Source organism: Heptranchias perlo, chromosome 40, assembly GCF_035084215.1.
Source record: "Heptranchias perlo isolate sHepPer1 chromosome 40, sHepPer1.hap1, whole genome shotgun sequence".
In the NCBI taxonomy this organism is placed as follows: domain Eukaryota; kingdom Metazoa; phylum Chordata; class Chondrichthyes; order Hexanchiformes; family Hexanchidae; genus Heptranchias; species Heptranchias perlo.
This window is the reverse complement of record NC_090364.1, coordinates 14,541,131-14,558,988: the sequence shown is the minus strand read 5'-3', so window position 1 is coordinate 14,558,988 and position 17,858 is coordinate 14,541,131. Positions and strand designations below refer to the sequence as shown.

The window sequence follows — 17,858 nt, the reverse complement described above, 5'->3', positions numbered from 1 at the left end:
AGGTCCCACATGGCAGACTGGTCAGAAAGGTAAAAGCCCATGGGATACAAGGAAATGTGGTGAATTGGATCCAAAATTGGCTCAGTAACAGGAAACAAAGGGTAAAAGTCAATGCATGTCTTTGCGAATGGAAATCCGTTTCCAGTGGTGTGCCACAGGGCTCAGTGTTGGGTCCCTTGCTGTTTGTGGTATATATTAATGATTTGGACTTGAATGTAGGGGGCATGATTGGCAAATTTGCAGACAACACAAAAATTGGCCGTGTAGTTGATAGTGAAGAGGATAGTTGTAGACTCCAAGAAGATATCAATGGGTTGGTGGAGTGGGCGGAAAAGTGGCAAATGGAGTTCAACCCGGAGAAATGTGAGGTAATGCACTTAGGAGGGGCAAACTGTAAAAGGGAATACACAGTAAACGGGAATATATTGAGAGGGGCAGAGGAAGTGAGAGACCTTGGAGTGCATGTGCATAGGTCCCTGAAGGTGGCAGTACAGGTAGATAAGGTTGTGAAGAGGGCATACGGAATGCTCTCCGTTATTAACCGAGGTATAGAATACAAAAGCAGGGATGTAATGATGGAACTGTATAAAATGCTGGTAAGGCCACAGCTGGAGTATTATGCGCAGTTCTGGTCACCACATTACAGGAAGGACATAATTGCTCTGGAGAGAGTGCGGAGAAGATCTACAAGAATTTTGCCAGGGCTTGAAAATTGCAGCTACGACTAGAGATTGGATAGGCTGGGTTTGTTTTCCTTGGAGCAGAGGAGGCTGAGGGGAGACTTGATTGAGGTGTACAAAATTATGAGGGGCCCAGATAGAGTAGGCAGGAAGTACCTGTTTCCCCTAGCGGAGAGTTCAAGAACCAGAGGACATAGATTTAAGCTGATTGGTGGAAGGATTAGAGGGGACATGAGGAAAAACTTTTTTACCCAGAGGGTGGTGGGTGTATGGAATTCGCTGCTCGAATTGGTGGTAGAGGCAGGGACCCTCAACTCTTTTAAAAAGTACCTGGACCTGCAACTAAAGTGCTGTAAGCTGCAGGACTACGGACCGGGTGCTGGAAGGTGGGATTAGAATGGGCACCTGGTTGTTCTTCAAGCTGGTGCGGACACAATGGGCCGAATGGCCCCCTTCTGTGCTGTATCTTTTCTATGGTTCTATGGTTCTAGGTGTTTAGAATTATGAAGGCTTGTGACAGAGTAGATAGAAACAGATTGTTTCCAGTGGTTAAGAGGCTAGATCAATATTGTCCAAGAGAAATCGCTGACTAGTCACAGGTGTAACTACGGCGACACCGTTTTCACCACATGCACTAATTTTAACAGAAAACGTCTTACACACAATACGGGTAAATGTACTTATGTGTATATTTACTTAACAAATGTTTACCACCACTCTGTAAACAAGGGAGTAAAGGGGGCCGATTTTCAGATGATGGAGCGGTTGCACTGGGGGCGGGTGGCCGCCTAAAATCGTAGAACCCGGAGCGGGTTCGGAGCCCGGCTGCAACCCACTGACTTGCGGGTTCCCCATTGAAGCGTTAGGGTGCGCGCGCCTCCCAAATGCTGGAGTTCACCGGCAATTAAAACCGGTGCGATGATTTACTTACTTGTACACATAGTTAAAGTACTTGAGATACCTGATTGAGTAGACATTTTGGCAGGGGTGCAATTTTGAAGGATCCTCAGCGTGTTTCCCGTGCTGCAGGAAACACTCTCTGTTATAACAGACGTGTTTCAGCCAGCAGCCAGTGGGAGATGCAAAGGATTATTTGACAGGTAGGGGGAAAACCTCATTTATTGCAGCAGGGCAGTCTGTCACTTCAGACAATGTTTTGGCTGCAAGTCCTCTGTGTTTCCATTCAAAATTCTTACTTTCCACCCAAAACTCTGCTGTGTAAACATATTTACTTACTTTGCGGACCCCCTCAAACTCACACCATCAGGATGGGGGGGGTGCCATGGCTGCATTCATCACTTTATCTGAGGACGCGCAACATCACCAGCCTCACCAGGCAGGGCGTCCACCTCCGCCACGTGGAGCTCCACAACACAGTGCTGCGCCATAGGCACCTGCACAAGAGCAGGAGGCACCACTCTCCCCATAGGGTCTACAGACCGAGGCTCAGCTCCCTGGACCTCTCTGAGGAGCAATGCCTACTGAAACTCAGAGTCAGTTGCCAGGTAGTCGCGGACATCTGCAACCTCCTTCATACCGAGCTGCTCCCGGCTGGGCCGAGCAGCATTTCCTTACCTGTCGTTGTCAAAGTCACCACTGCCCTCAACTTCTTCGCCTCTGGATCATTCCTGGGTGCCACCGGGAACATCGCCGGGGTCTCTCAGTCGTCTGCACACAAGTGCATAAGGTAGGTCACCGACGGCTTGTTTCACAGGGCTTCACACTATGTCAACTTCCCCATGGACGACCTCAGCCAGACGGAGAGGGCGGTGGGATTCCACGCAGTGGCTGGCTTCCCACAGGTGCAGGGTGTAATCGATTGCACCCATATAGCAATACGAACACCTCCACTCGAGCCAGGACTGTTCATCAACAGGAAGGGCTATCACTCCATCAACACTCAGCTCGTTTGTGACCACCGCAAAAGATTCCTTCATGTGTGAGCCAGATACCCTGGCAGCTGCCACGATTCCTCCATCCTCTGGGAGTCCAACATCCCGCCCCTCTTCCATGCACCGAACAACTGCAAGGGCTGGCTCCTCAGGGACAAGGGATACCTCCTGCACAAGTGGCTCATGACACCTCTGAGGAACCCCACCACCGAGCAACATCATCGATAAAACGACAGCCACATCGCCACCAGGTCTACAATTGAGCATGTTATGGGGCTGCTCAAGATGCGCTTCAGGTGCCTTGATCGTTCTGGGGGAGCGCTGCAATACGCACCAGACATTATAGTCATGTGTTGTGCCCTGCACAACATGGCACAACAGAGAGGGGTGCTGCTTGAGGAGGCCCCATTCACATCTGCCACCCACATTGAGGAGGAGGAGGAGGAGGAGGCGGAGGAGGAGGAGGAGCAACCCATGGGCAGTTCAGCGGCTCACCTGGCTGCTCATGAGGCCAGGGAGTCACTGATATGTGAACGGTTCTCCTAACATCAGACAGTGTGAAGACTTCAGTCCTCACCAGCTGGATCGAGCAGCGGCCACACCAGCTCTCCCCTCCCCCCAACTCCCTGCACAAAACAGTCCTGTAGTTACACATACGCCCAATCAGAGTGACCCAATGGGCAGCATCAAGTGTGGGTGTTCATGGTGAACCTCATGAAAAGGCCTTATTACAGAAGCCAGTCAAGAATGGCCAAGATGTGGCAGTAGTGGTGACTATAATAATATTTAATGTGCGTTTAACAATAAGCAAATATAAATAAAATAACAACCGTCAAACTCCCTTGTGCATCCCCTTTGTGCTTACGAAACCTTCACCTATGTAGTCCATCCCCTGTGGCTGCAGCAGAGGTAGTGGCAGGTTGCTCTTGTTCATGCCCTGACCGATTAGATGCTTTGGGCCTACACCATCTGGGTTTCGGTGCCCATGAAGGCCCTTCTAAAGACTGCTCCACCTACACCTGTGCAGGGGCAGACTCGGCCACCTGGAGAGATATTAGTTGAGAGGGGGGCAACGGGAGAGATATGGGGGCGCTTTGAGTGGCATCCCCACTTCCATGTCCCCTTTCGCTATCATCCCACCCCGGGCCAGGCCCACACCACTCCTACCACTCTGCTGGATGACAGTTTGGAGGACATGTGTGAAGCCTTGTAAGGCCAATGCTAGAGCATCTGCCTGCCTGTTTTAAGGTGGCAGAATGTTGTTCACCCTGAGTCCGAAGGGCCATTGTCAGGGCCTGAATGGACTCATTTGTGAGCTGTGCTTGAAGTTCCGTAGAGGTTAGACTGGGTTCAGCATCTGTATCCAGCTGAGCAGAGCCTGGAGAAGAGTGCTCCCACCAATGCAGACTCGCCACAGCTGCCCCTGCCACCAGTGTCTGCTCGTGCTCACGTGTGTGGTAACTCATCACGTGCGACCCCAACTAACTGCGGACGGGGACCCACCAAGGTGTGTGTTTCTGCCCTGGTGGATGGCTCGCTCAGATGTGACGGTGCACCCTCAGAGACCGGCAGGTCCTCTGAGGAATCGCCCTCCGCTGTTACAGCAGTCGCTGGAGGCCCTGTAAGAGAACAGAAGGCAATAAATATTAAGCATGATCACAGATGTTGAGGTGCTGAAGATGGCAAGACATGTTAACATCAATTGATATTGTGTGTGCTGAATGTTAAAGTTCTGTCACCAGATGTTTGTGGGGTGCCAGTCTCAGCGTCCCCGACGGACAGGCACTCGAGGGTGCGGCTCAGCTCCAGTGCCTCCTGCTCCACATCTCTGAGCACGACTACCTGTTGCGGCCCCTCCTCCGGTCCTCACCCTCTCCCGTGCATTCTGGGCTCTCTTCTACTATAAGGGGAGAAAGTAGAGACGCGGGAATGAGTGATGGTGAATGCTGAATGCATTGGTTTTGGTGCGGCTGACCGTGAAAGAGATGCATCAGAGGGTGAGTATGAGACAGAGCCATGACATTGTATGAGGATTGGGTTGAGTGGCAGTGGTGGGGTGAGTACTGGAGAGGTGAGGAAGTGGTGAGGGAGTGCAGGTAAGTTGAGGATGAGTTTTGAGTGGGTGTGAGGAGTGATGTGATAGAGTAGTGTTGGCAGTGCAGAATGAGTCGGGGGGTGGGGGCGGTGATGTGGAAGTCGGAGTATAGGAGAATCAGTAAGTGTACTCACTTTTGCTGACCTAGTTAGGTCATCAAAGCGATTCCTGCATTGGACCCAGGTGCGGGAGATGTTGCTGCTGCTGGTGACCTCCTCTGCCACCTCGAGCCAGGCCTTCTTGGTAGCAGAGGTAGGCCACTTCCTCCCATCTGCTGGGTAGAACACATCCCTCCTCCTCGTCACCCCATCCAGTAGCACCTGGAGTGAGGCATCACTGAATCTAGGAGCAGCCTTGCCCCTGGGCTCCTCCATTGTGCTGTTTGGGTGTTTCCTCCAGGAGCAGCCATTGGAGGACTGCCCCTTTAAATAGAGCTCCTCCAGCTGACAGCCTGTGATGCGCAGTCCGCCCACCAAACCCGGAAGCCACATTAAGTAGCTCCAATTTACCTGCGATCGCGTGGGGAACGGACGGATTTTATTGAGCGGGTTATCCATGCGCCCAATCGCCCCCCTGCTGCCATCCCGCCTCCCCGCTAATATCGGGGCCAAGCACTCACAATGATCAAAAAACAATCGGACACTCTGCTTTTTGTCTTACTATTTTACCAACAAACGCTCAAAAGATTAAAGTTCACACCGCATGCACCGTGTTAATGAGTATTGAGATCAGCCTCACCTGGATTCCCGATTGGCCACACGTGGCTAGTGACTGTTTTATTTGACAAACACTGATCTAGAATGAGGGGACATAGATATAAGATTAAATGTGAGAGATTTAGGACACAAAGCAGGAGAAACATTTTTACACAGAGGGTTGTGAGAATGTGGAATGCACTACCTGAGTTAGTGATTGAAGCAGAGACCATGTCAACATTTAAGAATAGGTGGTTGAAGGAAAGAAAGATAAAAGAATATGGGCACATGGGATTGGGACGACTGCTTGTGTGGAGAATAAACCCCAACATGGACATGGCTGGGTCGAATGGCCTGTTTCCATGATGTAATTCTGTGTGACATACTTTAAGGGAAAAAATTTACAGGGCTATGAGGAAAGAGCGGGGGAATGGGACTAATCAGATCGCTCTTTCAAAGAGCCGGCACAGGCTCAATGGGCCTATAAATGAAGAATGGTCACTGAGGCAAGGTGCCATAAATGTACCCCCACCTGTGAAACTATGCCCCAGCCTGAGTTAACACCCTTAGTTTGTGTCGCATACGCGGTCTTGTTTCATTCATTTTATGGCAGCGGGATACCTCTGACCCTTCGTGACATTGATCAACTAACTGCGCAAGCTTTCCTATTGTGGTTTATGATGTCATCAGATACCGTCCCTTTCAAACATTTGTTATACGGAGATCTGTCAATGCCTAGGAGTCATTGCAAGGCAGTAACTGCATCTGGGAGTCTAGATAATGTCACTCAAGGATATAATGGTTATCAGAACCCGGAGATAAGATTACAGCCTTGAAATAACCGCCGAGTGGTGGACTTTTCTCAAGATGCAGTGTGAGCTTCATCTAGACGGGTTTTGTTTTGTTTTATTTCTCTTGCCGGTGATGGGTGATCTCAGCCAGGATTGGTGGGGGGAGGGAGGGGGGGGATGTGGGTATACAATTGTCCTTAGTGCCCCTGGGTCCAAGAGGGGAAAATCAGTCAGTGTTGCTGCTCCTGACCTGCAGCAGTGAGTGTCAAAGGACGAAAAATCCCTGTACTAATCGATCAAAGGCCTTCAGGAGAGACGAGCAAAGGATGGCTGAAAATGGGTATAAAAAGCTTATCACAACAATCATCTGAATCCTGAGCTGAAATCACTGCCTTGTACTTACCCTAAGAGATCCATTCTTTGTCACAGTAAAGAGTTTAAACAGGATAGAGGAGTAGCGAGATCATGGGGTACAGATACACAAATCACTAAAAGTAGCGATGCAGGTTAATAAGATCATAAAAATAGCAAATATGGCACTGGGGTTCAGTTCTAGAGGGATAGGATTGAAAAGCAGAGAAGTTACGCTAAACTTGTACAGAACTTTGGTTAGACCACACTTGGAGTACTGCAAACAGTTCTGGACTCCACAATATAAAAAGGATATGGAGGCACTGGAGAAGATGCAAAAAAGATTTACTAGGATGATACCAGAAATGAGAAGTTATAGCTATCAGGAAAGATTGAACAGGCTGGGGCTCTTTTCTCCAGAAAAGAGAAGACTGAGGGGTGACATGATAAAGGTCTTTAAGATTATGAAGGGGTTTGATAGGGTAGACATAGAGAAAATGTTTCCACTTGTGGGGGAGACCAAAACTAGGGGGCAAAATATAAGAAAGTCACTAACAAATCCAATAGGGAATTCAGGAGAAGCTTTTTCACCCAGAGAGTGGTAAGAAAGTGGAACTCGCTACCACAAGGAGTAGTTGAGGCGAATAGCATAGATGCCTTTAAGGGGAAGCTGGATAAACACATGAGGGAGAAAGGAATAGAAGGATGTGTTGATAGGGTTAAATGAAGAAGGGTGGGAGGAGGCTCGTGTGGAGCATAAACATCGGTATAGACCAGTTGGGCCGAATGGCCTGTTTCTTTGCTGTCCAATTTGTAATTCTTTGTCACAGGAGTGATTTTATTTTGTTTGGGGATGTTTTTGCCAGCAGTTGGTATTCACACGGGCACTGATGCCAATATGGCAGTGACACTGAAGCCTGATGAGAATCACACTGAACAATTACTGGTTCGGCCTCAGCTGGAATATTGTGTACAATTCTGGGAACCACACTTTAGAAAGCATGTCAAAGCCTTGGAGAGGGTGCAGAGGAGATTTATTAGAACGGTACCAGGAATGAGGGGTTTCAGTTATGTGAGACTGGAGGAACTGGGATTGTTCTCCTTCGAGCAGAGAAGGTTTAAGGACCAATTTAATAGAGGTGTTCAAAATTATGAGGGGTTTTGATAGAGTAGATAGGGAGAAACTGTTTCCACTGGCAGGAGGGTCGGTAACCAGAGGACACAGATTTAATATAATTGTCAAAAAAGCCACGGGTGAGTTGAGGAGAAATGTTTTTACTGAGCGAATTGTTATGATCTGGACTACACTGCCTGAAAGGGCGGTGGAAGCAGAATCAATAGTAACTTTCAAAAGGGAATTGGATAAATACTTAAAAAGTAAAAATTTGCGGGGCTATGAGGAGTGGGACTAATTGGTAGCTTTTTCAGAGAGCCAGCACAATCACGATGGGCCGAATGGCCTCCTTCTGTGCTGTATAATTCTATGACTCTAACAATTAATGAGAGCGTGTAATGAAATGCAGCAAACTCCTACATCAACGGTCATCACACCATCACCTAATAGGACTCATTTCTAAGACCCCAGAACTGTGGAACTCCTTACCTCCGGCAGCCTTATCATGTCAGCCTCGGCTCAGTGGGTAGCACTCCTGCCTCAAGGTCATGGGTTTAAGGCCTACTCCAGGACTGGAGAACATAACCTAGGCTGATCCTTCATTGCAATACTGAGGGAATGCTGCACTGTTGGAAGTGCCGTCTTTCGGATGAGACGTTAGACTGAGTTCCCACCTGCCTGATGAAGTGGATATAAAAAAGTGCAGGGAAGATCTCCTGCTGTCCTGGCCAACATTTATCCTTCATCCAACATCACCAAAAACAGATTAACAGGTGATTCTGGTCATTTGTAACTGGTTATTTGTGGGACCTTACTGTGTGCAAATTGGCTGCCGCATTTCCCTACAAAACAGTGACTACGCTTCAAAAATAATTAATTGGCTGTAAAGTGCTCTGAGACATCCTGAGGATATGAAAGATGCAATATAAATGCAAGTTCTTTCTTCAGTCTCCCCTTCCTGCGATGAGCTACATTCTTGTAGAATCACTACTTTTTGACACACTTTATCCTCACTCCTGCTCTTTTTGGCCTGAGAGATTTCCTGCAGTAGAGAACAAGAGACACGTCTTTGCACAGCGAGCTGTGTGGTTAGTGGCTGAGGCAGAAACTATTCAGGATTAGATTGGATGGGTGGGTAAAGGAAAAGGGGAGTGCAGAGATACAGAAACAGGATAAGTAAATGTGAGTCACGTGGGGGGTAAATGCTGACACGGAGTGGTTGGGCCAAATGGCCTGCTTACTTGTTGTAACTTAGCCCTTTGTCCAGGTTTCTCAATTTAAAAACGTATACATTTATTACTCCTGATCAAGTCTAATCTCTGTTTTGTTCATGTTTGCCTACCTTTCTGATGCTGTTTGTCAGTCCATCAGCCTGTTAGTCACATCCGGTTATGTGTAATAGAAGACCTGTGCTTCGAATTATTTGAAAAATTTGCAGGGCTATGGGGAATGAGCAGGAGAATGGGACTAATTGGATAGCTTTTTCAAAGAGCCAGCACAGGTGCGATGGGTCGAATGGCCTTGTGTGCTCCACGAATCAATGATTCTGTGAGTTTTAAAAAACTCAAGAGTACGAAAAGGTGATTCAGCCCATGGAAGTGTATTTTTCTAGTGTTCCTAATCACCCAGCCTCACGTCCAATTGCATTATGAACACCACAACACCTTAGACTTTACCTCTTAGATTATTCACCTTTTGAGTAAAGACATTAGAGCCAAAGGTCCATGGCCCTTGTGGCAGAAAAACCAAAGACTGGGCATAGTGTCGGAGCTCCTGCTTTGCCTTATCGAGGGCCAAGCCTCCACTTGCCCCAGACAAGGCCACAGGCACAAGAAGAGATGGATCTGGGGGATCTGGCACTCCCAAATCCTGGCCTGGGAAATGCCAGTGAGAGGATTGGTGGCTGGTACACCCATAAGAACAAGGTTTACCGTCCTCAGGGATGGCGGTGGTAGGGCCTACCTAGGGACGCGGGCTGGACCCCTGAAAATTCAGGTAAAATTAGAGGATTTTTCAGCCATCTCATAAAATGGGGTGGGGCTTCGATGGGGGTACTATTAAGATGTTGATGGAGTGATCCAGTAGGCCCTCCAGAGCAGCCAGCATATGATGGGATTCCAGGCCTCCCCAGTCTAGCCAGTGCGTGAGATACGCCCCGGATGGATACCTACCATTAGCATTTAAATTAAGGGACATCTCCAGACCCTGTGAACTTCGATGGGGTCAGCTCTGGAGGTTGCGGGTGGGTGAATCCAGGCACTTACACCAGGATCTGCCCTTCCCCCAACCTCTGCAGATTTTCAGCCCTATTTTTTCCGATATCTGCTTTAAAATACTTTTCACTAATTTAAAGTTATCTCCCGTGGTCCTATTGGCTTGACTTGCCCTGAAGCAACATTTGGGGTTATATTATCAACACCAGAGGCGGCTTTTTTGCAGTAATTTTCAAGTCACAAGAAAAGTTGAGGATGAGAAAAGGCCTTTCAGCCTAAGACTCATCTCTCTCGTACCCGACATCTTCCATCATGTAATCTATTGAATAATCCCAATGTTTTAGTCTCACTCATGCTCTGAAACTCATACTTTGATCATCTTTTCTCTTTTTCCATTTTTTCATGTTACTGCAAACCATGGACCATTCCCAGGAGGAGAATGGAAACTGGTCCCAGGTCTCAGCAGTGCTAATTGGTAGCTGACCTCTAGTGGGGGAGCACTAGAGCAACCTGAGATAAATCATCATATTTTCCCTCCTTTCTAGTGGAGAAACATGAGGCCTCTGCTCAGGACATTGATAACAGGAGTGCCCCATGTGGGAATATAGTTGCCAACCCTCCAGGATTGGCCTGGAGTCTCCAGGAATTAAAGAGAGGTTGAGGGAGGGAATTCTAGAGCTTCGAGCCTAGGCAGCTGAAGGAACGGCCGTAAATGGTGGAGCGCTGAAAATTGGAGATGCGCAAGAGGCCAGAATTGGAGGAGCGCAGAGATCTCGAAGGGTTGTAGGGCTGGAGGAGGTTACAGAGATAGGGAGGGGCAAGACCATGGAGGGATTTGAACACGAGGATGAGAATTTTAAAATCGAGGCATTGCCGGACCGGGAGCCAATGTAGTGTAGGTCAGCAAGCACATGGGTGATGGATGAGGGGTTTCCCTTCCCATTTAATTTTTCTCCCCACCCTCCTCCAGTTTTTCTCCCCCCTCTCATCTAACTTTACTCCTACATCCCAACAGTTTCCAGTGAGACTTACTGAATAACAATGCGAAGCTGGAACCCTGCTAGTTTTTATTCTCCCTCCCTATCTCACAGACACTGAAACAAACAGTAGCACCCGAATTGCTGCCTCAGCTGAAATCATTACAACAATACTGAATGGGCATCGAATAACTTTTACTCTTGTCTTTAGGGAGCTCTCTACTACATGCGTGTTTCAGCATACAACATGAAAGGTTGGGGACCTCCAAAGGGATCATCTCCTCCCTGCGCTACTCCATCCAGTAAGTGATGCCGATTATTGTTAATTAACCTCAGCGCTATTTAATTAGCCTTCAATATTCGTCTTTTGAGTACAGAGGGCAATCTAGTGGTCAAAGTAACATGGGTAGAAATTTGTCTCGGGCGGTAGGGCAATGCGGGCAGTATCACATTGTCCTCCTGTTATACGCTTGTCCCGATACTCAGTTCCATTGGGGTCAATATCGGGCAAGGGGGAGGGGGAGAGTCAATGCGATACCACCCGAGACAATTTTCTACCCTAAATAATTTTCATCTTTTTTTTGTTTTCTCTCCTTTTTTCTCCCCTCCTCCTGAAGATTTAGGCAAGCACAATGTTCCAGAAACGCCAGCAGCCCTCTGATAACTCACTCAGTGACCATGGTGCATGTATGAGCCTCGACAGTGGGTTTGGTTATTTAACTGTGGAGCCAATACCTTATCTTCACCCGACATCCATATAATTGTAATTTCCAGCTAGGGATAGTGATCTGGAGTGAGAATCCAGGCAAATATTTAATCTCCCAAGCCCAGTGACTGTGAGGTAAATTGTAATAGTTCCATCGCCATCCCTGCTGCGATTTCTCAGGATACGAGGTAGAACATTTAGGACTGAGATGAGGAGAAATGTCTTCACTCAGAGGGTGCTGAATCTGTGGAATTCTCTACCACAAAAGGCTGCGGTGGCCAAGTCACTGAATATATTTAAGAAGGAGCTCGATAGATTTCTAGATACAAAAGGCATCAAGGGGTATGGGGAGAGAGTGGGAATATGGTATTGAGATAGAGGATCAGCCATGATCATATTGAATGGCGGAACAGGCTCGAAGGGCCGAATTGCCTACTCCTGCTCCTATTTTCTATGTTTCTATGTTAGCTAACTGATTGCCAATTTTCAATGGCAAATGAAGACCAATTTGTGGTGTAGACTCACCCACCAGCAATTGGACTGAGATTGCCCAAACTCATGTCACGTAGGGCTCTCGGAGCCAGCAGATGATTGGACATTCATCATATCAGTTTGAGCTGGATTTGAACCCAAATCCCGAAGATCTATCTCATTATGCCACTTATTGTAAAAGTTTAATTTCTTTTCTCTTTCGGATTCCCCGCTTCCATAACTAAAGAAGCAGCAGAATAATCTTACCAACTAGGGAAAGGAAATGAATTACAATCGTTTCAGAATCCAAGAATTTCCCAGCACTGAGATAATACAGTGTTATATTTCAACAACTTACAGTCAATGTAGAGGCGAATAGCATTGATGCTTTTAAGGGGAAGCTAGATAAACACATGAGGGAGAAAGGAATAGAAGGATATGCTGATAGGGTTAGAGGAAGTAGGGTGGGAGGAGGCTCTTATGGAGCATAAACGCTGGCATAGACCAGTTGGGCTGAATGGCCTGTTTCTGTGCTGTAAAATTCTATGTAATTCTATGTAATGTCTACAGATGTTGTCAGTTAGGAGTTGTTCACGTTGGAGGACAAGGTGGGACCTTGGGTTAGCATACTATTCTGTCAGACTCTGGGACCTAAGTCCAAGTCCAGGATGGACCGATGGGGAAGGAAGTACTCTCTCCTTGTAGACTGTGTGTGAAATAATTCTGGGGCATTTGTAACCCAGTTCCTGGAGACTGTGAGTCCATAACACAAACCACAATTACATTTCAAATGTAATTGTCAGTCTCATGCAGTCCACAGGGGTATCTTGTGTAGGAAATGGACAGTAGGAGGTAAGTTGCTGAGGAGTTTTACTCTGCATCTACCCATGTTATCCCTGGTATCGGAGTGCTTGATCCTGACACAAGTGGCAAAAGTCATAACATTTTCTAATTTCTGTTAAAGGGCACAAAAAAATGTACTAATTTACAAAAACGTAAGGGAAGAAGAGTGTAATTTTGACTTTGGGGGATTGTGTAAAACGGGTGATATCGGATCAGCTGCCCATTGTACATCAATCAATGGAAATGAGAATAGGGAGAAGTGTTTAACAGATGGCCAATCTGACATCGCCCGTTTTACACTGTCGCCCAAAGTCAAAATTACCCCAAAAGTATCTATTCTAAAAACTGAAAAAAATCTTTGTGATGCAATTGTTAGCTCTAGACTCAACTATTCCAATGCTCTCCTGGCCAGTCTCCCACCTTGCACCCTCTGTAAATTGAGCTCCAAAACTCTGCTGCCCGTATCCTAACTCGCATCAAGTCCCGTTCACCCATCACCCCTGTGCTCACTGACCTACATTGGCTCCCGGTCTGGTAACACCTCGATTTTAAAATTCTCATCCTTGTGTTCAAATCCATCCATGGCATCTCCTCCATCCCTACAACCCTCCAAGATCTCTGCGCTCCTCCAGTTCTGGCCTCTTGCGCATCACTGATTTTCATTGCTCCACCATTGGTAGCCATACATTCAGCTGCCTAGGCCCTAACCTCTGGAATTCCCTCCCTAAATCTCTCCACCTCTCTACCTCACCCCTCCTTTCAGACCTATCTCTTTGACCAAGTTTTTGGTCCCCCTGTCCCAATATCTCCTTATGTGACTCAGTGTCAAATTTTGTTTGATAATGGTTCCTGTGACACGCTTTGGGACATTTTGCTATGTCAAAGGCGCTATATAAATGCAAGTTGTTGTTGTTACTTTGGTGACTTACGAATGTTTAAATGTGGTCTCTTGTTCTGTGTCCCTTGTGCAGGTTGGAAGGAGTGTTCTGAAGTTAAGCTGAGGGAGAAGGACCAAGGCCAAGCAGTGCAACAGCTCCTGCAGCGGGTCAAGGATCCACGGCATCAGAGCCTCTTCTTGGGTTAGTGCATTCGAGAATCGAAACTTCATTCATAGTCATGGTCTATCCCCCTTACATCATATCAGTTTGGTCAGAATACCAGCCTGCATGTAAGATAGCTGAATGGATATTACATTGGTACGTAGTAAAACATACAAAACAATAGCAGATCAACCGCTGTAACAGCAACAACTTGCATTTATATAGCACCTTTAACATAGTAAAATGTCCCAAGGCGCTTCACAGGAGCGAATATCAAACAAAATTTGACACCAAGCCACATAAGGAGATATTAGGACAAGTGACCAAAAGCTTGTTCAAGGAGGTAGGTTTTAAAGAGTGTTTTAAAGGAGGAAAGGTGGAGAGGTTCAGGGAAGGAATTCCAGAGCTTAGGGCCTATAAAATCGGGGATGCACATGAGGCCAGAATTGGAGGAGCGCATGGATCTCAGAGGGTTGTAGAGCTGGAGGAGGTTACACAGATAGGGAGGGGCGAGGCCATGGAGGGATTTTAAAACAAGGATGAGAATTTTAAAATCGAGGCATTGCCGGACCGGGACCCAATGTAGGTCAGCAAGCACAGGGGTGATGGGTGAACTGGACTTGGTGCGAGTTAGGATACGGGGCAGCAGAGTTTTGGGTGAGGGCAAGCTATCTATAGTTGGACTTCATTGGACGGTTAGTTCCTCCTGAAAACTATATTTTTTCCTCCTGGGAGTTTAGTTGGTAAGTACACTGTCCAGTGTGGTACTGACTGGGAAGGTCCCAGGTTTGACCTCCAGTTTATGCTGAATTAGTTGATCTCAGCCAGGCCAGAAATTGGAATGCCACAGCTGGTCCCTTGCGAGAAACTTGATGTCAGGTGAGGACATAATTGAGTTTATCAGTGCTGGCCCACAGAGTTGATTAGCCTGTCGACACCCGTACCTGTCTATGAAGAATGGCACTAGGATATCGTTCCGGAGGCCAATCAGCACTCATGAAACTGTCCCCAGTCTGAGACAAAGCCTTTCAAAAGAGGAGGGAAGAAAATTAGGAAAAACACAAGTAGATTTGGCCAAGAATGAACTGCTGTTATTGGGGATTGCCCTAAGAACTGTTACTAACAGATTCCAGTGAGGATACAATGTTCCTATGGGCACTGCTCCAGCAAAGAGTGTTCAGCAAGCCTGATTGAGTGAAAAATTAGAGTGTGACACTTGTGGGAATGTCATATTCACAGGCTCACAATTTCTCCCATGGTTGGAATTAAGATTGAGATTGGGATTGAGATTGGGATTGGTATTGAGATTGAGATTGGGATTGAGATTAAGATTGGGATTGCGATTGAGATTGGAATTGAGATTGGGATTGAGATTAAGATTGGGATTGGGATGGGATTGAGATTGGGATTGAGATTAAGATTGGGATTGAGATTGCGATTGAGATTGAAATTGAGATTGAGATTGGGATTAAGATTGGGATTGCGATTGCGATTGAGATTGAGATTGGGATTAAGATTGGGATTGGGATTGTGACTATGATCTCCTCAGGATCTTGACCTTCCATGTGTACCGGTAATTCCCTGCATTTCTTGTCTTCTCCCACTGAAAAAGAGGAGGAAGCAATCTATGGAGGTCAGGCTACCCCCGAGTTCACAAACTCTATTAAAGCAAGAAAAAACATATCCCAGGGCCAGGAGACAAATCCCAGGGCCAGTTTGAAGAGAGAGCAGGGGAAATAATACAGGTATACGGAGAAAGAGAGAGAAATGAGATGAGAAGAATATATTGGTGCCTTTCCATTGTGGCCCATGTGACAATTTCTGCTTTTACTCACATTTATGTTTTTGGCACAGATGTTTAGCCCAGGCAGATACCTTGTGAGGAAAATCTCACACCTGGGATTGTGCCTAATGCTTTTCTCTGTTTTTTCCCCTCTTTCTGCCAGTTTTTTGCCCCTTTGTTTCTTCCTCCTCTCTGTAGACATTGACTTCTTAATGAGTTACAGTTGCTCATGTGCCCTTTTCAGCTGGGATCACTGGACAGCAATTAGGGGTCAGGAACCCTGACCAATTTCCACCTCCCTCAACACAGAGTGCAGAATCAATTATAACATCCCTACCACTGCCTTGGCTGAGATTGGCTGACCCGGCACAGACAACAGCTCGAACCTGTGACTTGAGAGGCTGCCCAACACGGTCAGCGTTTTCTATCCCCCTGCGCCACCACCCCTCCCCCTGCACCACCACCCCTCCCCCTGCGCCACCACCCCTCCCCCTGCGCCACCACCCCTCCCCCCAACCTTTATACCCCCAGCTCAGCGCCCATCATTCACTACTTGAGTGGGATTAGACTGGATGGCTGATGAGGAGACCTGGAGTTTCTGTGCTGTAATGTTCTATGATTCTGCGATCTCAGTCTACAGTAATCCCTATATCCTCCAATCCTGTTCCCAAACAGATATTCTTCCAGCTCCTTATACAATCATAGAATCATACCGCACAGAAAGAGGCTATTCAGCCCATCGTGCCTGTGCCGGCCCTTTGAAAGAACTACCAATTAGTCCCACTCCCCTTGTCTTTCTCCATAGCCCTGCAAATTTTATCCAATTCCCTTTTGAAAGTTACTATTGAATCTGCTTCCACCGCCCTCTCAGGCAGTGCGTTCCAGATCTTAATAACTAGCTGAGTAAAAAAAATTCTCGTCATCTCCCCCCTTGGCTTTTTTACCAATTACCTTAAATCTGTGTAATCTTTGCTGACCCTCCTGCCAGTGGAAACAGTTTTTCACTGTTTACTCATAATTTTGAACACCTCTATTAGATCTCTCCTTAACCTTCTCTGTTCTAAAAATAAACAATCCCAGCTTCTCCAGTCTTTCCACATAACTGAAGTCCCTTATCCCTGGTACCATTCTAGTAAATCTTCTCTGCACTCTCCCCAAAGCCTTGACATCCTTCCTAAAGTGTGGTGCCCAGAACTGGACACAATACTCCAGCTGAGGTCTATCTAGTGATTTATAAAGGTTAGGATAACTTCCTTGCTTTTATACTCTATGCCTCTATTTACGAAGCCCAGGATCCCCCCAAGCTTTTTTAGCAGCTTTATCAACTTGTCCTGTCAAGTTTTGAAGGAGTTTGTCTGCAGTGCACCATGTTTGACCCTGTTGTACAAGTACTGACAATAAACCCCAGGCTGACCTTACACATGGTCCTTTCCAGAAACGTCCAAGGTTCACACACCGAGTAAGAAGCTCTCGGTCTCTCGCAGCCTCAAGTACCTCTTCCAAAACACAAGCAAGTTTGTCAAGACTCTGCAGAGGTGAGTGTGGACTCCGCCCCCATCCAAACCACAGCTGATGCACTGTTCTCAGGGGCTTCCATCAGGGTAATGAATGGGAGTCGGGAATGGGGCGGGGAATGGATGAATGGGATGAAGAATCAGGAGAGTTGGGGTGAGAAGGTGGGGGGTGAGGGGGTGGCGGTAGACAATGGTGGGGAGTGGGGGGGTTGAGGTTTCAGGTGAATGGGCACGGTGAGACATGACTCCTCCCATTGAAATGACTTTAGTTGCCAACTGCAGTCAATTCTTAAAATAAAGTAATAAATAAGAAAAAAAAAGAGCATTTGCTTCTGATGTTATCACTGATTCCATTCTGTTGATTTGCTCTCATTAAGAACTGGGTTGAGATTTGCCTGAACTCATTTCAGATGGGGCCCCCCACAGCCAGCAGAGAGAGAGAAGGGAGTTTCATCCTATGGGCTGGATTGAGAGTCAGGGACCAGAGATAAAGGGGGCAATTTTAACCTAAACTGACAGGATCGAGTGCAACGCTAGTTTTACACCCCTCGAAGGAGAGCAATATTGGGCAGGATGTAAAATCGATGTTCCACCCGATCCCATGGGATTCCCGCCCAGCGAGTTAGGTTAAAATTACTCCCAAAGACACTATGCCTGTGCCACCTTCTTTGTAAAATACTTCAACGCAACCTC

The 17,858-nt window shown here is 47.0% G+C and overlaps 1 protein-coding gene across 2 annotated transcripts in view; it reads left to right on the top strand.

Annotated features, from left to right (window-relative positions):
• Window positions 1–17,858, top strand: part of LOC137305733 (ankyrin repeat and fibronectin type-III domain-containing protein 1-like) — a 102,635-nt gene that overhangs the window by 62,542 nt on the left and 22,235 nt on the right. For both annotated transcript variants that reach the window (XM_067974670.1, XM_067974671.1), the window contains 3 exons: window positions 11,020–11,110; window positions 13,800–13,907; window positions 17,087–17,186. In XM_067974670.1, coding sequence (XP_067830771.1) covers window positions 11,020–11,110; window positions 13,800–13,907; window positions 17,087–17,186 — 299 coding nt within the window. The remainder of the gene's footprint in view (window positions 1–11,019; window positions 11,111–13,799; window positions 13,908–17,086; window positions 17,187–17,858) is intronic.